This window comes from Lycorma delicatula, chromosome 4 (assembly GCF_047948215.1).
Source record: "Lycorma delicatula isolate Av1 chromosome 4, ASM4794821v1, whole genome shotgun sequence".
Classification (NCBI taxonomy): domain Eukaryota; kingdom Metazoa; phylum Arthropoda; class Insecta; order Hemiptera; family Fulgoridae; genus Lycorma; species Lycorma delicatula.
Window position 1 is genome coordinate 109,749,809 of NC_134458.1, and position 22,533 is coordinate 109,772,341.

At 30.3% G+C, this 22,533-nt stretch overlaps 1 protein-coding gene across 2 annotated transcripts in view; it reads left to right on the forward strand.

Annotated features, from left to right (window-relative positions):
• The first annotated feature begins 8,316 nt into the window (after nt 1-8,316).
• Nucleotides 8,317-22,533, forward strand: part of Atg1 (serine/threonine-protein kinase unc-51-like protein Atg1) — a 75,453-nt gene continuing 61,236 nt past the window's right edge. For both annotated transcript variants that reach the window (XM_075363906.1, XM_075363908.1), the window contains exons 1-2: nt 8,317-8,612; nt 19,239-19,331. In XM_075363906.1, the coding sequence (XP_075220021.1) occupies nt 8,511-8,612; nt 19,239-19,331 (195 nt within the window). In that variant the 5' untranslated portion in view covers nt 8,317-8,510. The remainder of the gene's footprint in view (nt 8,613-19,238; nt 19,332-22,533) is intronic.

Below are 22,533 nucleotides of genomic sequence, written 5' to 3' on the forward strand. Positions count from 1 at the left end.
TTGCGATGTGGAGCACCATTAAACCTTTATGGTAGGTTTCAGATCGAGTATGAACTGTAGATGCATAGGTGATGAATTGAAACAACGCCTTGTTGCTTATTGAATTGTTATTTAATTTCTTGTCATCTTGACATTTCGATAATATATAATTGAACTTAAAAACATATATTGTAAAAGGGTTGTTTAAATGTAGTTTTGAAGAAAAATAAATATATTTTCTTTTTTTGTACATCATTTATAGGGGATTAAAAGTCAGCAAAAGATTATTTTTAATAACCTTTTACTGTGTTTTAGTCTTTTCTTTAGTGTTTTTTAAGTATTCCATATCATAAGTAAATTCATAAAATAAAACCTTTTTTAAAATAATATTTCCTTGTACTTCATCATAACATTTACCAATAACTAAGTATGTCCCATATTATTAAAACTACACTTATTAAAAGTTATAAATGACTTTCTTTCAGATTAGATGAAATTGTTCTTTCAGATGAGCTTTCAGAGTTAATTATGGAGTTTTTTCCTATTATTTATTTAAAATACAGACACAGTAAAGTAATGCTATTTAATCCCTTTTAATAAAACACTTTCCATTTAACGGCTTTCAATAAAACAATTAAGTAGAGAAAAAAACCTTTAATGTTTTTTTTATTACATCATTTGAAAGGAATTATTGTAATGTATTAAATCTGGAAAACAATTTAGTTCTGGTAGAAAGAAAGCAACATATGAATAATATTCAAAATCTTTTTAACAATCCTTAGAATTTTAATTGATGAAGATGGAAATTTTATTTTTTTTTTGCACTTACTTTTAGTTCATAATAACTATTTTTTACTGAATATCCAAACTCTTTGTTTTTGTGGGGCTTCAAGGGTCAGGGACTCAAAAATGTTAAATGTAAAGGTATGATGGCATGTGCTACAAAATGGTGCAAACTAGAATTCACACAGTAAATTGATCCATTAAAAAATGGTAGCCAGTCAAAGTCTGAAGTAAAACTATTTGTTACAGTTTAAAAAAAATTAGTAGATTATTTGAGGTCCAAAATTGTATGGGGTGTTTTAATAGTTAGCTAATACAACAATAATGATTATAAAGGAACCAATAACTTAAATCACCTGACAACAAACTTCAAAAGACTAAAAGATAAAAAATAAATAAATTTATTAATTTATTTATTATTTTTTAATAACATCTTAAATCAATCTTTAAAAAAAATAAATAAATAAAATAAGTAGGATAATAGATGGTCTAATCTCTCTTAAAGTAAACGTTCAAACTGTGCACCTGTGTTTTCTAAACAATAGTAGATATTCAACTGAAAAGCGCTCTGAACATTACACAGTATGTATACATAATGTAATACCACCATAGATTCATCCTCTATCCCAGTTGTTCAAAATGTGTAGGCTTAGATTTGTAGATGTCACATTTCACATGTTTCTGAAGAAAATAATCTAAAGCAGAGAAATTTGGTGAATGAACCATTGAATACTTTTTCATCTAACAATCAAACTTCCTTCAAACTGAATATTCAAAATCACCCTCTTCCAAAGAAAGGTAATAATGAAGTTATGCTGTTGGAATTTATAGTTTGTAGATGTTGAGAATGATTTTCATAAAACCATTATACTTAAACAATACCAGCTGTTATGATGATTAATTAAGCAACACACAGATAACATACATTTGTCACAAAAATGTGTTGCAGATAACCACTGGAATTTCATCCCACATATTTAACATATGTTTACAAAATTGTAGCTTTCTACAGTTATTTATTGTCAATGAACTCGTGAAGTAATTGTATTTTATACGTATGAAATTCACTTGTTTTGAATATTTTGTGTACTAACCCAACAGATATACCACTTTTAACTCTAATCTTATGAATTCCAATTCTATGTGGTCTATTGTAACTTTTCTGAGAACATACTTTATATTTTGTCACTGCAATTGAGGCTGTGCAAGGACCATCTTTTAAATTTAAAGTGTTTGAAAATGTCTTATCTAAGCCTGACAAGTAAGCAATTGATGTCTGTCAGTTGGATATGATTCACTGAGCAAATGAATTATATGAGAACAATTTCTAAGAGCTTGATGATGCAGGAATATCATATTATTTTCATTAAAATAATTCATTTTTCGTGCAAAGAAAACCATACTATAAGACTGAATGAAAATGAAGAATGATGTATGGATCAAGTATATTTCAGAATGGATCAAGTTAATGGAATTAATACTAAATCATACATGAAAGAAATGTTAATTTTTCTTGTTTATAATTTAAATTAATACAAAATTAAATAAAAGTTTTAATTAGTAAAAATTGGAAGAGTTACAAAATTATTTGATGTATTTGAGGTGGGGATATGGAGAAGAATGGAAAAAGTAAGATAGATGTTTACAGTGAAGAATAAGGAAGTAATGAACAGGATTAAAGAAGAAAGAGCACTTATGCAGAAAGAGCACTTATGCAGAAAGTGCACTAACAGCAGACTGATTAAGTCACAGTTAGTTAACTGATTAGGAGTGAAATCTTGACAACTACATTGCAAGGGTCAGCAGAAGAAGAAAGGAAGCAAGGAAAAAGAAGGATAATGTTAGTAGATGATGTGAAGATTGGAAACTACAAGGGGATGAAAGAGAAAGCTAGGAACAGAGATGTCTGAATGCCACTGAGCTGGTCAGAAGTTAACTCATCATGGCAAATCAGCTGATTTCGAAGTTCAAATACTATTAAAGGCAGTTGCTTTTATATGGTTTTGAATTCTAGGTCATGAATACCGTTGTTCTTTGGTGGTTGGGTTTCAATTAACCACACACCTCAGGAATAGTTGATCTGAGACTGAACAAGACTACATTTCATTTACATTCATACATATCATCCTCTGAAGTAATATCTTACAGTGGTTCCACAGGCTACACAGAAAAAAGAGAGGGACAGAGATGAATGGAGACAGCAGCGATGTAAGGGACCTGCTACCAGGCAGAACACTAGATGTTGGTGAAATAAAAAACTTTGGTAATTATTTAGTTAAGGTGCCTCACCCTGAAATCACAAAGAAACCTATCAAATCATTGTAAAATCTTTTGAAATGTATTTTATGATGGAAATGAAATGTTGGAAAGTAGATATTTGAATATTGATACACTTGATAATGCAGATTCTCACCTCCAGGTAATGTAGAATTCTTTCTTATTCACTATACTACTTTTATTATTTATAACTTTTTCATTACATTACATTGTTGTCTGCTATTCTCATACGGCATCTAAGTTTTCTGAGTTTTCTTTATAGAATTTAGTGTTCAGTAAGTAAATAGAGTGAACTACAATGGATGAAGAAAAAATCTGCTGGACCTGAAATGTATATGTAAAAATTGTGAATTTACATTTATTACACTTATTGAATTTCTCAGTCTGTTGATAACGTGAGACAATTTTTTTACAATCATGGCATTTTGCCGAAACATAGACAATGTCCATCGTGTAATAACGAAATGAAACTGAATGAAGATCGACATATTTTCTGTTGTAGAAAACTCCTTTGTATACTTAACAAATATAAGAAATATGAAAGTAAACAGTGTAACGTAGCCATATCGCAATACGCTGATACATGGTTAGCCACCGAGGTTAGAATTACCTCGGAGCTGGTAGTGATGGGCCACCTATATTCACGGGCTGGAGCACCAGGGACTTCGACCCTGGTATTTTTACCAAACGGCTTGACCTACGTGCAGTACGTCGGGTCTCCACGCCGGAGGGGAAGGCCACATGTCTTACCGGATTGTCTTGAAGAAGCCTGCGAAGTTCTCCCACGTAAGTACGTCTGCAGGGGTTGTCCATTGGTGGACTGCCGATATGGCAAGGAAGAGAGAAGAATGCCACCGGGCTAGAAGGCGTATGACAAGGGTGTACTTGCATTCGGTTAAAGTCGTGTACGCTGAGCTGTATAAGGAAAAAAGGACAGAGCTTGCTAAGCTCATCGTACAGTCAAAGAGAAAATGTTGGGCTCAATTAATTGAGGAGGTGGAGACGGACCCGTGGGGGAGGCCCTATGCGGTTCTAGTAAAGAAAGCAGTAAGACCTAGGGCTACAGTTATGAGGTGTCCGTAAGAAGTGCTGAACATAGTTGATGGGCACTTCCCCTCGGGGGACGAATTACTCCCAGAGATAAGGCGCGCGGCTGGGACCTCACCGTTGTTTAACGATGCAGAAATGGAGGCCGCGATCACACAAATATCGTCGGCCAGGGCGCCTGGCCTGGATCTCCTGCCTAATATGGTTATCAAGGTGGCACCTCGAGCTGAGTCAAAGGCGTTTTTAGAGACATACAACGCCTGTCTTAACGAGACAGTTTTTCCTGGCAGATGGAAGCGTCAGCGGCTAGTGCTGGTTCCTAAACCGGGGAGGGATTTGGCACTTTCCTCCTCGTACCGGCCGCTGCTGATGATTGATGCGCTAGCAAAGGTACTGGAACATATGCTCCAGCAAAGGATAGTTGGTGTACTGGAAGAGCAGGGCGGGCTCTCTGTGAGTCAGTATGGATTTTGCCGGGGTAAGTCCGCCCTCGACGCTGTGGCTGCTGTCTGCGACTTGGCGGGAAGAGTCTTGAGGAGAGTTGATGGGAGGATTTGCGTCCTAGTTACACTGGACGTACGAAACGCGTTTAATTGCATTTGTCACTCACCAATAATGGGAGCAAAGGAGGACCTTTGTGTCCCTTCTTACCTGCGACAGATGGTGCGAAATTACCTCATTGGGCGTCAAATGTCCTTTAGACTGTATGATGAGTATGTTGAGAAGAGCCTCAATAGAGGGGTGCCACAGGGATCGGTCCTTGGACTGACCCTCTGGAACATGGATTATAATGGAGTATTTCGGATTGTTCTCCCACAAACGGTTACATTATTTGGCTACGCAGATGATATAGCGTTGCTAGTGGAGGCTAAAACAAGGTATGAGGCTGTAGGCAAAATAACTGAGTCGTATACAAGGATTAGTGAGTGAATGGCTAGGGTAGGACTGGAGTTGGCTCCTGAAAAGACGGAGATGGTGGTGATCACTGCCACCAGGAAGAGGGCAACTTTATATCTGATCCTTGATCGCAGAGAAATTGTGTCTCAGGTGGCTATAAAATACTTGGGAATCTGGGTTGACTCAAGACTAAGATTTAGTACTCACGTACTCCGGGCTTCTGAGAAGGCGGAGAAAACAAGGAGGCTTATTGCTAGCCTTCTTCCAAATACAAGAGGGCCCTCCCAACATAGGAGGCAATTGCTTACTGGTGTGGTCTATTCAGCCCTGTATATGACGCCGAGTTGTGGGCGGGCGTTGTTAGATTTGCCAAGTACAGGGGTAAATTGGAATCCATCCATAGGAGGTGTTGCATCAGAGTAGCGGCCGCCTATAGGACGGTGTCCAGGGAGGTGGTTGAGGTGATTGCTGGATTCCCGCCTGTAGACTTGATGATAATTTGGCGTAGCAGAACTAGGAAACTGAGAACACTCCCATTAGAGGTAAGGAAGCGTTTGCTGAAGAACTAAAAGAAGAGATCGCACAAACATGGCAGGAGCGGTGGGATCGGGCCACGAAGGGTAGGTGGACCCACCGCCTTATTGGGGAAATCAGGGCGTGGTGCCGGAGGACCCATGGCACGCTGAGTTTTGAGTTAACGCAATTCCTGGCGGGTCATGAGGATTCAGGTCTTATTTGTATAGATTCGGGCTCGATCAATCTGAAAATTGTCCGGATGCGAGGTGGAAGAGATCCCCCAACATGTTTTCTTTTTGTGTCCGCGATTCTCCATAGAGCGTAGAGAGATGCTCGGCAACCTGAGACGTGAGCATATGTTTCGCCCTGAAGATACCCTACAAGTCCTATTACAAGGTGAGGTACAGTGGAAGACTGTGGAAAGATTCGTGAGGACGGTCATTAGGAAGCTCCGATAATATGAGGAATCCAGCAGAGGAGAATGGCGCCGGATGGCGCGGGGGCGGACAGGTCCACGGCTGTGTGAGTGTGTAACGCGTGGTGGGTGTTGTGGATGCTAGTAGCGTGTCCTGTTTTCTGCAGGTTCTTGTGTGTTGTTGTTGTCGGCGCATGTATTTGACGTGCTGTATTTGTTGCTTCCAGTAGAGTTGTTTGTGTGGTGTGTGACATTGTTGGATTGTTATGACTGTGTGTGTGGGCAGTTCCCCCTTCTTCTGATGAAATGTTTTTACAAGCAGTTCCAGGAAGGGGGAAGCCAGGGGTGGAGGTTTAGTCGGTAGTGCCCAGGTATACATACCCCTTTGGTTATAACTGGCGGAACCTGTTAGCGGGCCCGACACTGCTTAGGCGTCCGTAAATGGGGTTCCTCCACCTCTTTAAAAAAAAAAAAAAAGGTTAGAATTACCCGTTATATTACGTTTTTCCATAATATGGTGTGTAATAAAGCCACCTCGGCAAGATATGTTGTGTAGTGAGCTAAGTTTATCGTTTAGTACTGTGGTAGATTGGAGCAATTATTTTCGGGAAATTTGTTTTGAATATTTGTGTACTAATTCGAAAAAGGTTGGAGAAGTAGGCGAAGTTGTAGAAATCGATATAGCAAAAATCGGCAAATGATAATATAATCGCGGCAGAATTATAAATGGAAATTGGATATTTGGTGAAATACAATGAGACACAAAAGAAGTTTTCATGGTTCCAGTACCAACACGTGATAAGGAAACTTTGCTCCGCATTATAAAGGACTATATACACCCAGGTACTACAATTATTAGCGACTGTTGGAAATCTTATGATTGTTTACAAACAGGAGACCTCCAACACTTAACTGTGAATCATACATACAATTTTATAGATCCGGGCACTGGGGTACATACGGAGACAATCGAACGTCAATGGAGGGAAGTACCGAGCAATATGCCGCGTTGTGGAAATTCCAAACACCATTTCCGCGGACATATGGCCGAATTTTTAATTAAAAGGAAGTATTGTGATTATAAAACACGATTTCACCATTTATGGCGAATTATAAGTGAGATACACATTGATTCGGCAAATCGCGTGTGTGATGATTTTGCAGAAGTATCATCGCAGTCTGATTCAGATTAACAATTTCTAATTTATTTTCATGTTTGTATCTTTAAATATAATGTTTCACTATGATATAAGTATTTTTTTCGATTTTCATTGTGTTATTTGTATCACTATCTAAATTTTTTAAAAATATTCTATTTTCCGACCCCAAAATACCTCATTAAATGAATAAATATTAATTCTGAATGAATTTGATATGTTTTCTTGTGATTTCAGGGTGACGCACCAAAACTAAATAATTACCAAAATGTTTATTCATCATTAAAAATATTATTTTATTAGTCTTTCAATAAATTATTTATTTTTTTAAAAATAAGTACAACATTTTTTTAAGTTTTTTTTTAATGTGTAGGTTTTTTAATGGTAGTTGATCATTAGCATTTTAATTCTTATTATTATTTATCAGTTGATTTTTAGTGGTGTTTTCAATGTTTCTTCTCTTAATCATCAAAATATCCCAATAAATTGTGGAATACGAGCAAGTTTGCCAATATCTTACTCATATTCATTCTTAAGTTTTTAAAACTATGATATATATCTTTTAAAAATTTAATTGGTTACTATTTTTTTAATGCGTTAAGTTTATTAACCTCCAATTAGAACTATTACTTTTTTTCTTTAAATAGCTTTCAAAAATGTGCCATATGCCCTATGTTTACATTTAAAATATTGAGTTTATTTCCTGCTGCACACCCAAGAAACCGGGGAGATTGTTTATTAGATGAGAATATAATTTATGGCATAGTAAGTGCTACAAAGACCAACGTTTTTCATCTTCAGCAATTTAAATGATTAAAAGGACTTTTGAACTTAATTTGTAAATAGCTGTTATTACAAACGGCTTCTCGTAAAAAAAAATCATGTATGAAAATTTTAGTTGATTTTTTTATTTAATAAATTCGTTACATATCATGAAATATTTGGTCACTGACGAACGCTCAGCGTTTTCAGTTACTTCGTCTTTAAATCTATCATGCTCTGCATGTGATCATCGCCTTTAATGTTATTTTTTTTTTGTAAGAAAACTTTCACCATAGAGATATGCGATATTTTTGAATATAGATCGAAAAAGAAATAAATTATATTTAAAGAGTTCTTTCAATTTAAGGATCTGTCGAATGTATTAAAGAAACACAGTGCCACGTCGGCAGAGTGTTTTTAATTTTTTTTGTGTTGGTAGAGGTTGTTGTTATTGATTGAAACAAATCAGCTGGTACTGAAATAAGTACGTCTATAAATGGCTCCGGTGCATCTACGTTGTTTTCTTCATTGCACTTAGATTTTAACTTTTAAAATTATTTTAGTTACTGATTTATATGTATTAAATAACAATGGCGTAGTTTCTGCAAGCACTCTAATCTCAAAAATGTGAACGTTTTTTTCTAGTCAGCAATTTCCTACAAATTTTATATATTTTTATGAATTCTAAAATGGAGATTGTAGGAGATTATGAATATAACAGCAGAGATTTAATAGGGCACGGTGCTTTCGCTGTTGTGTATAAAGGAAGACTTCGAAAGGTATGAATAGATATTTTTTTGTCTGTTTCAGTTTATATTAGTTAAAGATATTAGAACTGTTCGTATACAAGTTGCCTTTATAATCAACTTATTACCTTAATACGTCATTCAAAACAATTCGTTTTTATTAACCTGGTTATTTATTTAAATGACATTGTGTAGAATTAAATAAGTTCCGTATTATGTTGTTAAATTTTATTATTTAATTTTAGTGGTTAATTAATCAGAACAACTTTCTTAAGGTATTATGTTAATACCTTAAAATTAAAATATGACCAACTTATTTGATAGATCATGTGTAACAAATTTCTCGTCTAAAGCCGTTATATATGTCTCCAGAGCAGTAATATAGTTATGTTAACTTGTAATTAAGGAGAAATTTAATGACTGTCTTCCTTATTTGGGGGACTTATTTTAATGCAAGGTTAGGTTGCTTCACAAAACTAATACTAATTATAATATTACACTGGTCCACTTGTTAAAAAAAAAATCCTCTCATAAGGTTTTAGAAGGATGTTAGATTTTTGTTGTGTCAACATGATTTAGTGTTCCCTATGATTGCTTTTATTAACCATTTTATTAAAATGGTCAATGAAACAATGTCAAATTCTTATAGTTGAACTGTTTTTACATTGTTTTATTTTTGAAAAATATTTCATTTAGATAAAAGTTATGTTTTTTAAAAATTTTATTAGATTAAATATTTATTTTTTGTAACTGCTGCGTTTAGTTTGTTTGTATCAGTGCATTTCTATGTTTTTTAATGAGAACGTCGGATAAATATTTTATTATGTATCTTTTAGGAAAATTTTTTTTTATCATTGATAGCATTGCGAAGGAAGAATATTTTAAAAGTATTTTTTTATTATACTTAACTTAATATATTTAATTTTTTAAACAAATTTTTCATATTATTTTATTATTTATTTTCTCATTGGTCTACTAGTCCTTTAACATGGTGTGGAATGTATCTCATCTTTAAAAGAAGAAATATGTAAAAGCTCAATGTAATTGATCAAATAAAGTGGTATTTTAAAAATAAATTAGTTTATTTAAACACAATCTTTGGTTTTCTTTTATTTTTCACCCCCATTTATTTTGTGTGTATTTCTGCCAGGAATATTCACTAGCATTTCAGGAAAAATATTTAAAAAAATCTTAAATGGTTACTTTACATCTGTCTTAGACAGACAGGAATGAACATGAACTTGAGTTATAGATTTTGTTATATGTGCAGCAATAAATTTATGTAAAATCATGGGATAATCATGTTCAACAGTCAGGGTGGTCATTCCATGTTAAATCAACAAGGCCCACAACCTTACCAACTGGGTTTTTCATGAAATTAATTATGAATTAACTGTCGATAGAGTTATGTGAAAATACTGACTTTCAGATCTCTATCATAAACAGTTTTATTTAAAGACCCCTTGAAATTCGCTGGAAAATGGCAAATTTTGACTAGTGGCAGTAGTGTTAGGTCAAAATAACTTTGTTATTTATCAAGGTAAAATGATAAACATGGTTTCATTTTAAAGCTTATTTAATGCTCTTTTATGAGATATGCAACAAGCCTACGTTTACATAAATTTTTATTCAAGGTCACCACCTTTGACCTTGAATTAAAAAAAAACAGTTCATTATTTTAATAAAAAATATATGTTATTCTTCATTATACTCTCAAGCAGTTGAGAAAATTTTAAACTGGGACTGCTTTGGGATCAGGAGATAAAAAAATAAGATGTGTATCAATGTTTTAGCAAAATCTACTTTTTTTTAAATTTCTAATTAGTTTTATAACAAGACTGCAATGAATATTAGTTAATTCAAAGTGGGCTTTGTTACATAACCAAATCTTGTAATGTGTACTGAATATACGTTTACAAATTGTTGTTTTTTCAAATTTTAAGCCCAAAGTAAATAATGAAGGGTTTAAGGTGACAGGCTTGTTTTTAACCTTTTAACTCTTAGGTAATAGTAGTAATTAAAAAAAAAAAAATTGGACCGTTACTTCATTAAAAAAAAATGGCCGCCAAATCATAAGATTTTGAAAATGTCTCATTTTTGGGGCTTGAAAACCACATGTGGGACAGGTGGCTAAAATCTGAAATGTTTACAGCAATAAGTACTTTTTATATACTTCAAAATTATATAAAATTTATTTTGTTACTCAAAGTGGTTGACAAGTAATGAAGCCAACAAAATCATTAAAAACAACGTACTTTCTAATCGTAAGCAACGAATACAAAAATACTGATGTTATGTATTTTTTTCAAATTATAAAAATTACAACTAAACTCATTAAAGTGAATAAATTGATAATAAATAGTCAATTACAGAATAATAAATAATAATTACAAAATGATATACAATTCAGATACATTGACAAGTTGTTCATTTCGCTTTTACCTTATTTTACTCCTGTTAATGGAAGTTATGAATAAATCTTGCACTTTTTGTTGATAACAGACTTAATTAACATAACCTAGTGCTCCTGCCATTTATTTTTTATTGAGTAGAACTGATATGTCCTCATTCATCTTTGGTGTAATGTTTTGTCCTCTTCCAGTAATTGATAGAAAAAGCTCTGAAGGCGTGAGAGTCTTTAAAATATTTTCCAGTTGAACCCATGTTTGATTATTCATCAACGATTTCTTAAATGTAGTACCAGGACTCTGCAGATGAAAAAGTGTATTCAATAAGATAAAGTGTATATGATAAAGTGTCTTCATTTTCATGTATTTTGACTTCAGTGACATTGCCTAACCACTACCTGCCATCGTATACGCATCAGACATAATTTTTACATTTTGGCTTTGGTGAACCTATAAAGCAATCCGAAACACTAAATGTCCTTGTGTACCGATACCAATATAAATGTTTCTGATACAGAGGTCGCCTGGAATTTCAGAATACACTTCTGACTTGGAACATAACTGTGAAAGATTCTTGTTTCTGGGACTGTTGTGATTATCTGATAATGAGAACTGACGTATTCTTCAGTCTCTGAATATCTTTATGAGCAGAAAATAATTGTTATATTTTTAATATTGTCTTTGCAATAATATTACATTTCAGAAGGTGTAACAGTTTGATTGTTGGCTGTCCTGTGAAGGCTTGCTTTAGTCACAGTCCTTTTTACAGTTCCATCAATACCATCATATGGTCCTTTTCCATAGTATAAGGCAAAAAAATGCCATTCAGCTGCGATTTCAAAATCTGCTTGATGGTAGCAAAAATTTATGAATTTTTTTTCGTTTTTTTTTACTGGGCTGAGGAGCGATCAGAAAAAAAAAAAAAATTGTTTAACTTGTGGTAACTGTGTTTTTACTTAAACTTTCTTTTGGAAGTAGAAGAACGATGTAGTATTTTGCTTCAAGTACTCGCTAATCACATAAGTAGCTTTGGCTTTGTAATTTTCCTTCTTTTTTAAAATATATGATTAATGGATGTACTGTGGCAAAAGTTTTTGACCAGTGATATGACTGGACAAATACATCCTGTATCACAAAAGGAAAATTTTGAGAGTAGTCTCCCATTACAATGCATTCACCCTCCAACAAGTTTTCCTTTTTTATGTTGAGGAAATTAGCAAGTTTCTTTGCAACAAAATCGTGCCTTTTTAGATTATTTAAATTTTCAGTAAGTTTATCTAAGTACTCTTGAAATGGAAGAATTTGAATAATTAGTCACAATTGTCAACAGAAACCCATTGTTTGAAGATCATTTCAGAATCAAAATCATCCCAGCTCTCTTGCAGTAATCTGAGCACTTCATTAGTGCCTGGACATTTTTCACACTGTGATAGTATGCACGTTTCATTTTCTGTATCACATACCATGGTTAAAAGAAGAATTTTATAATCAAATTTCATTTTTAGAGCAGTTAACATGAGTTTTACATTTTGGTGGGTGACACACACAAACAGAGTGAGTGCCTGACCCACCAGCCAGAACACAAAATTTAGGTCTTAAATCAGCAAATTGTGAAAAACCAATTTTTAAATTATGTTTTTCTTTGAAGGCTGTGTACAATTTTTTTAAGTTACATTAGATAGCCTCTTTTGAATATTAATTTTCTTCCCATCAATCTGTCTTACAGACACAATCCTTGCCTGGCATCATTCGACTGTGCTCATCATTGTGGTAAAAATCTTGGAGACAATAACATTTTCATCAATTATGTGACTGGGTTTCTTTTTGCCGATTTGTGGCAAAATTCCACGTGTTTTAACTAATTGTTTGGATTAATGGGCTAAATACTGACTAACATAAAACTCATTTTGAATTTTTTGAATGCTCCAGCTGCTTGGTAATAAACTTAAAAAATTAATTTTTTCCTGGGTTGATGTAACTGTTTTCATTTTATCCTTTAATTTAATGATTAATTCTTCATATTCCCTCTCCAAATCAACATAATTTTGTGGTACTTAACTGGTTTCTTCTGCAGAAATATTTAAATCAAAGGAATCGTTTACTGGTAACTGACTCGGCTATTTTTTTAACTTTATTTTTTTAAATTGGCCTTTGTGCTACTTTATAATTTTTGAACTGTAATGGGGGAAATGCCAAGTGCTGAACAAGCTTCATTCACAGACTCTACTATAACACATTGAGGCTCAAATATATCTTGACATTCTGGTTCGCTTACTGTATCATCTTGTGGTTTTTATATTTTGTTTAAGCATTTTGTACACAGTGCTCTGCCTGGAATTAATTTTAAATTTGGATTGCTTGTTGAAAGTGTCAAAGATATTTCTTGAAGAGATTTCTTAACCGGTTTAGTGTGACAGCTAAATGAGTCAGAGCAACTTTTCCCATTAATATGAAAATATTTATCTAAATATTTGGTTTTATGTAAAGTACAGATATTTTTTGTTTCAGTTGATCCACTTCTTAAAGATATCAATATTATTTGCTTGCTGTTCAGTAAACTGTAGAATATGTGCAGTATGAACATCTATTGTAAGTCAATTTGTGACATTCTCTTTCAGCGTGAATGTCAGTTGAACATTCCATAATCCTTTTTATAAAATGCAAGGGTTCTTATAACAATACAGCTGTATAAATTATAAAACTACTAATTGCACCTCATTTTGTTTTATCCAGGTTTCTCCACAGCTAAAATAAAAATTTCTCTAATTAATAAAATTAAAAATTAAAGATATCGCATAAAAGAGAAGCTCACTGCTAATAAAATTACTTTATAAACAAGTGTACATTACCTAACCACAGTATTAACACTAGCAAGAATACAACAAATCATATTGAAATCAAAACAGTAACTGAGCCTTCTACAATGTTTACATTCAGGATTATGCAAACACTCTTGTTCATGTATGTCTATTCACTTTCATGCTTAAACATGAGTTTGTGTACGAGTCATATTTTAAGTAAGAAACTATCCAGAATATAAGCTATCTCATTATAGACATATCAAATATTTAGTTTAGTAGATCTACATTATTATCTGAAAAAAAGACATCTTGTGAATTTTTTGGATACATAGCTGACAGTTAGAAGGAACAATGTTTTTAGCGGTTTTGATGGCTTCATTACTTGTCAACCACTTTGAGTAGAATTATAAACGCTTCTTAATAAATCATCTTAAAGTAAAATAAATTAATTTTCTTAACATTTGTTTAACCTTTTTTTTTTTTTTTTTTGTCAAACCTGTTGTGTTATTGCTAGCAGAGTGTTTGGATTTTATAAGTCTTTTTTACAGTTAAATTTAATAACTAGATAACAATTTTTATTCTGATAATTTAATTAAAACTGAAGTAAAATTATGTTTTTTTTTTTTTTTTTATTAAAATATCTGGTTTATTCAATCATTACTTATAAAAAACAATTTATTGGAGTATATGAACATAGTTTGGTAATTTTGATCTGTTATGATGATCTTTATTTGATCTCTATTTTGATCTTTAAAAATGATCTATTATTTAGGTTTTATTACTTTATACTTTTTCTGTATTAAATAAAATATTATAATTTTATTCTGTGTAAATAATTCATGTAATATCCATTCAGACTCTCTTAACTTGACCTAATTTAGCTGGGTTGAGTGCAGGTCAGAAAAATTGAAAAAAAAAAATTAACAGAAAACTACTAGATATGTGGATCATACCTTATTACAATGTACAGGAGTAGTTGATTAAATTTTGAGTTACTTCTGGGGATTAAAAAATCAAGGACAGATATAAATTACAAATTTTAGAAGTAGTGCAATTTTAGGAAGTGGATTTTAGAAGCAAATGTACTTCTACATTTTAGTAACAGTAAAAATTGCATTGCAGTTCAGTGCAATTTTAGAAGCAGTGCAGTGCAAAATGGAGGATTTAGCATTTTAAAGATTAGCAGGGGACAGAAATTAATGGAGAATTACATCAGACCTGTCAAATAAATCTAGCATGTAGAGCTCTATAGCTCTATATATCTATATGTAGATATCTATAGCTCTTTCCATAGCTCTAGAGCTATGCTGTAAGAAGGAAAGTATGGTAATTAGTCAAAAAATGGGATATGGGTTTTTTTGCATTTTTCAACATTTCACGACCCAGGGACCCCAAAAGTAAGGGTGTAATGTTCATACTTAGGTACATATGACATGTGTTGGTGTGTTTGAAGCTTGATAACTTTTAACTAGATATCTTGATTTTGATGAAATTTTGTACAGACTCTTGTATAGGGGGTAATTTCTTGATGAAATTTTGTGGTCAATATATATCTACAGGGGCTTTTTGGGGTAAATTTTCTCAAAATGTTTCACACATAACTAGCTTAATATTAGCTCAGTACATGGGTGCATGCTTATCTTACTATTTTAAAAAATAGTTTACCTCCAAATTCTTTCTTCCCCAAAAATTGAAAAAAAGCTATCTTTTTATTCCATTTTTTTAACCAATTTTTTATGTCTTCCTAGGTATAGTAGTAGTGAAAACGACCTAGAAGAAACACTTTGGGACAATAATGGGAGTGAAGAAGCCGATTAAAGTTTAAAAATGTAGATTTTTTTTAATTCTTCAAAAAAAATTTTTTGTATATTTGAAATTTTAATATTATTGAAAGTTTAAATAATAAACTTATTTAAGTAAAAATATTACAATAAAATTTCATCATAATTCACCATAATATAGAGGTGGGGGAACAGAAAAAAATAAAACTATACAGTTTTTAAAACTATTTTTGATTTTTTAAACAATGATAATTTACAATAAAACTTCATCATACATTACCCCATCCCTACTCAAAAAAGAGATATTGGGTAAATTTTTTACCCATATTTATTTTTCTACTATATAAGAATAAGTAATCAAAGCCAGGAAACAAATGCAACTTTGTTAGCTTTTTGTAATTACCATTGATAGACATGAATGAAAGTTAGCTGGTGAGTTTGAGTAAATGCACATGTTGTTATTGTTATAACTATACAGCAATAAAATTTAGTTTTAGTGTGTACAGAATTTATTATTTTAGTTAAGTTTGAACAAATTGATCCAGATTTAAGTACTGGACTTTCAGTACATCTGAATTGGTTCAGACTCGTGATATTTTTAGGAAAGTAATTTAGATAAATTGAAATAATCCTTACTCAGTTTAATAATTAAAAGTTTGGGTTCTAGTGCTTTTTACATGTTGTCAGTTAATGGATGATAACAGATTTTGAGAATTACTCATTCCTCTGGTCTATGTAAGACAAGATTAATCTAGATTGGACATAAAATAATCACATAAAAAAATAGTAAAGTTTAAAGTTTGAAAACTTTAAATACAAATTGGAACATTAATAATTTAGAAGTAAGTGGACTTTCATTAATTCAGAGTAGTCAACCTTGAATTACTGACTACTTTCAAGTCCAGATTACAAATTTTTTACTGTGTATTTATCTTTATTGCTGCTATCCATACCAAATAAACCACCTTTAAATAATTACTTAAACTTGGATAACCTCTTAAATTCCATTGCTATCAATTTTAATCATAAGTAATGATTATTTGGAATAATGATAATGAGGTTATTTAGAGTATATGTCCTTGACAGGTAAACATAACAATACAAAATGGACTATCAAATTATTGTTATGAATGTAAATTGTAGACTGATATTTAGTAAATTAAAAGTTAATATATCCATTTGCTTATATTTATAAATGTGCGATCTTGCCAAAATAGCCCCTTATTTATAAAATGTAAAAGTGTCTACCTTTATCAAATCAGACCACAGGATTGTTGTATAACTAATAGTAAAGTTCGATTTACGAAAATGATTCTTTTACTTCTGCTACCATTTTTAATAAATACTGAACCATTTAAAAGATCTTCTCAACAATTTATTTAAATAAAATTAAAAGGTTTCTTTTACAAAAAAAAAAAATTATTTATATCAATGAATTTTTGAATAATACATATTTATTTGAAAAATTAAATTCTGAATTTTCTGTACCTCCATTAACATATAAATATGCTCAAATCATTAATCTCTTCTAAATTGTGATTTATTTTGTAGTAATTTTATACATTTAGTATCTTTTCATAATTATTTTAATATTATTCATCAGTTAATATTTTAATGTTAACTTAACGTTCCCCTGTTTTTATTTTATAATTGTCTCTTGTGGTGCTGCTCTGATAAAATTTTTATCATGATTCCTCTTGATTAATCTAGATAAACCCATCTAAGTTCTTTTTTTTTATTCATTTAGTTTCTTACTTATTCATTCCTGAATGATCTATAATCTATATATGGATTTTAATACTAGATAAGGTATACCGGTATTCTTTGGTGGTTGGTTTTCAATTAACCATACATCTCAGGAATGGTTAACCTGAGACTATACAAGACTACACTTCATTTACATTCATACGTATCATCTTTATTCCTCTGAAGTAATACCTTATGGTGGTTCCAGAGGCTAAACAGGAAAAGAAAGAATAATGATCTATAATAATTTATTTATCTGAATAAAAGATTTATTCATTTATGTTTATTACAGATAGATTTGTATGTAGAAAAAGATCATTCAGAAAGTAAATTTTGCTCAAATAAATGTAAAATAATATTTAACAATATGTACTTACTATAGAACTTATTTATTTTTCTATGTAGTTGTTATAAAAACATATCTAATTAGTTTTTCTATTGCATCAGTGTAGAAATGTGCTGGTAGTTTTATAAATAATAATTTTTTCTTGTGGTAGCTTTATTTATCTCATAACTTCCAAACAAGCTTGCTGCCTATAAATTCTTTTAAGAGTAACATTGGTAACGAATAAAAATAACTGGAGGCCAGATCTGAATTGTATAGTGAATGCAGAAATACTTCACAGACAAATTTCTGAAGCTTCATTTGAAATAATAAAAGCCAAATGTGGATGAGCATTTTTATGAAACCAAACAATGTTGGTAATTTATTTTGTATTTCACCACCAGTTTTATATACCTTACTGTAAGCTTTTAAATTGATTCTTCATCCACTTGAAATGAAATCAGTGATTAGAAGGCCTTTCTGGTCTTGCTATACTTTCCTTATATTAAGAATTTATTTAGTTTTGAAGGAGTATTTGAATAATGCTACTCCATTGATTGGGTTTAACGTTCAGTAGTTTTATGATAGATTCATGTTTAATCACCAATAACAATGTGATTGACCTGTCAGTTGCATCAACAAATCTTGATCACATCTATAGATTGACTTGTCAACATCTAATTTTCATCATCCTTTCACACGTATTAATGAGAATTTCAAGGTTGTTCCCATTTTTTCTTGTCTTATCCAGACACTTGTTGAGGTTCAATTTTTAACAATTTTACTTTTATGCACAAGAAATTCGCCTACAATTTTATCCAGAAGAGACCCTTTCAACCTGAAGATATGAGCTGTATATTTCAATAAAGAATTATCTACCTTTTGACATTCCATTGGTGATTTTTTTTTTTTTTTCAGTTTTTCATTATTTAGAGATAATGACATTTAATGTAAATCTTAACATCAATAATCATGATAAATAATTCTGTTACTCCTGATTTATTCATATACTAATCGTTTTACACTTCCTTTTATTTGTCTGTAAATTTCTATAGGGCAAACCTTTCTGATATTTTAAACCCAGATCATACTTTAAATTTCATATTTTACAGGATTTTCTATATATTGAAAATTCTAAAAAAATTATATATATATATATATATATATATATATATATATATATATGTTTTTTCTTCTTTTTTTTACAAATTTTAGATGATCTGAAAAACTGTAATAGAACTTGGTTCAGACTGAGTTAATACACGAATGATCTCTAAACTCTCATTGGCAAGAAATCATTTGCTTGATTGCTAAGTCTTCTTTGCTTTCTGGTTGGGTGTGATATTTACATATGATGTATGTAAACATAATTATTGTTTTATTAACATATTAAAAATAAAAATATATTTTGTCTTTACCCATGCTTGAAGTCATTGTTGTGGCATTTTTCACACTTCACATAATCTGAAGTAAAATTATTTTTTTATTTTAATTTTATTTATAATTTTTTTATGTTTTTATATTTATTTAAATAAGTTTATTGGGATGTAATAAATATTCTTCCTGTTTGTATTAATTATTCTTTATTCATATTTCAGAATCCAAGAGTGGTTGTGGCAATAAAGAGTATAACAAAAAAGAATTTGGCTAAATCACAAAATTTACTTGGGAAGGAAATAAAAATTTTAAAGGTAAGCGCGTATTTTAATTTGAAGGTGTTTACATTATTTTTATTTTCATTCTTTTATTATTTTTTCAATAAATTTATTCTTATTGATAAATATTTTCTTTGGATAAATTGATGTTAGTAAGTAAAATAATAAGATTATTATTTTTTACTACTAATTAATATTAAAGAATTTAGTTATTATAATGGTTGCAATTCTAATATTAATTATTGATAAATGTTTGCCATGAACTACATTCAGTGTAAAAATTCTGTTTGTATTTTAACTTTTATCAGTTCTTTTATCACTTCTTCATCTGTATTGTTTCTTCTAGACATGATAAAAGTTGACAGCTTAATGTATATGTAAATTTAATCTTGAATTTTGTGTTTTATGGCTAATTAAATTAAATTACATAGAATATATATTTTTCTCTTGAAAGCTTTTATGATAATTTGTTGCAGTTAAAATCTGTTATTCACGCTTCTAGTGTATAAAACTGATTAAGGTGGAATTTTGTAATTCCTTATGTGTTGAGATCCCCTCAGTCCAAAAAATATTTTTTGCAAAATGATTTATGTGTAGATGATGTGCATTGAGATGATTTGTTTTTTATTTCAGGAGTGATTTAACTTGTTATGAATGTTGTCTAAATGCTTTTATATGCATAGTTGAATATATATTTATTCAACAATCCCTCATGCATTAGAGTATTGTTTCCATTAAAATAAATAAATAAATCAGGATGCAGAGGTACTGATAGACTGCTTTGCCCTGAAGGGAGTTGGCTGCATGAAAATTTTACATAAGTACACATTTTAGTTCATCAATGTATAAATCTATTGAAATAGCACCTTTAAATTTCTTTTTGTAAAAAATGTCTGCTGCTAAAAATAGAAGTTTTAAAGCATTTGTTTAATTTTTAACAGTTTTAATGTATGAACAATAATAGATTAAAAAATAATCTTTATTACTTTTCCTAAGTGAGGTATTATCATCATGAGGATAATGAATTTCATTTTCATAATTTATAAATTATCATTACATTGTTTTCATTTGTAATTTTCTGATCAATTATTCCAAATTGTTATTATCTTATTTAATTTTAACCAGATTTTATGATTTGGAGTTTTACAAATTTGTACTAATTCAACATTTGTATGTATGCAAACATAATGTTTTATCAAATTAATGTTGACCACTGATAAAATATGAAAGAAACATAATTAATAAACATGAAAATAAGAATATAAATTATGAATTTTTGCTACTGGAAAAGGGAGAAAAAGAAAAAAAGAGTTAAAATTTGTTTTAAATAAAATTGTAAGTTTTATATAAATGCTGGGAGATACATTTATCAGCTTTTCTTTTTAATTTAGTTGTTTCTATTACATATAGTAATTGTAAAAATATCCATTATATTAATTTTTAAATATTAATATTATTTAGTAACAGGACTGTGTAAAATAGTAATCCCTAAAACGTTTTAAATTTGACCTTGAATAATATGTAAAATATTAAATTCATAGAAAAAAGTTACCTGTAAATTTATAAGTAGGATACTAATAAAAGATTAAGTGGCTGATGTATAAAAGTGTATCTTATAAAACATTAAAACAAGAAAAAATATATATATAAAAGCTGCAATGAACATAATGCAAGACTGTAAATGAATAAGTTTATTTATTTTTTACAATGACAACAAGCATAGTCTTAATTACAATTTATTATAATTATTATTTATTAGTAATATTATAATATCCTAGCTATAATCTTAAGCTAAAATAATTGAGTTGTTGGGCTTATTTTTTATCATGTTCTATATTTTGCATTATTATGATTATAAAAGTAATTTAATAAAATGTTTTTTGTACATTTGTACTGTTTGTGTGATATATTTTTATTTTCAGACTTTGATTTGTGTGGATGATGAAATTTTCACTTTTATTGTATTTTGTTTATGTAAAAAGATCTTTTGTATTCAGTTGTTTACAATAATTTACTATAATTAGTTATGCTAATATATATGAATAATAAGGTTATAACATAAAAAATAATAAATAACATAACATAAAAATAATTAGGTTTTGAGAAAAAAAAAATTTTTTTCTTTAATATTTACTAGTATCGTTTATTGAAAAAAGATTTTTCATTTATTTGCCCTTGTTAATTAAATTTTGGTTGTGTAATTACTTTAATAATGTGGATATAAATAAATCATATGTAGTTTCTGTGTAATAAAATTGTGTTTAAAAGAAATTTCTTTAAAAACTCATCTTGTTAATGTTTAAAACTCAGTTATTAATATCTGAAGTTATAATACAAAAGTAATATAGAGTTTTCTGCAAAATATTTTAATGATTAACTTGGTTACCTTCCCAGTAAATTAGCATAAAATAATTATTGTTATATTACAAACAATGACAATACCTAACCTGACTTATATTCTAAACTTAACCCTTCGCAGATGTTTTATGGTTGTAGGTGGAAGACGCTTTCAAAAAAAAAAGTCCATGCAAAAACTATTTAAAGTAACTGAAAACATGCATTCATGCATAAAAACAACATATACATAGTATTTTTGCTGAATTCTGCAACTAATCTGGTTAAGAAACACTGTTTAATTATCATGCGAGAAAGAGCTTATGTGAAAATGGAACAAATCTCACTGAGAACATTAGAATTTGCAAACTATAGGTAATGATTTTGGTTATGCTTTACATTGAATTCTTTTCATGTAAATGACACTGAGTAATAATAATAGTAACAGTAGTAACGTTGATGGTAATATAAAAACAGCAGTTTTGAAGAAGTATTTCACGTAGACAGAGAATAGTATAATATGATTTTATTATAATAATAATATAAATATTTTTATTCATTTCCTTCTGAATTTTTCTCTTGAAAATTTTGTTTGAATTCAAACAAAGCAAGTCAAAAATAAAGTTTTGGAAGGAACAGTTTGTAAACAAATTACTTAAAAATGAGTGAAAAACCCGAAAAAAACTATGCACGCGTCATGTTACATATGCATAGTCATTGAACTCACCTGATAGCTGAAGTAAAATGGTTCCCAATCACGTTGTATCTGGAATTCCCGTCTCAAAATGATTGAAAGAACATCTCTTGCCATCTCTTAGAATTTATATGTAACTTCGTGAAGACAAATATAGCTGGTCACATTCAGAGACCCATATATGGGTTTCTGCCCTCCGGCGTATGTACA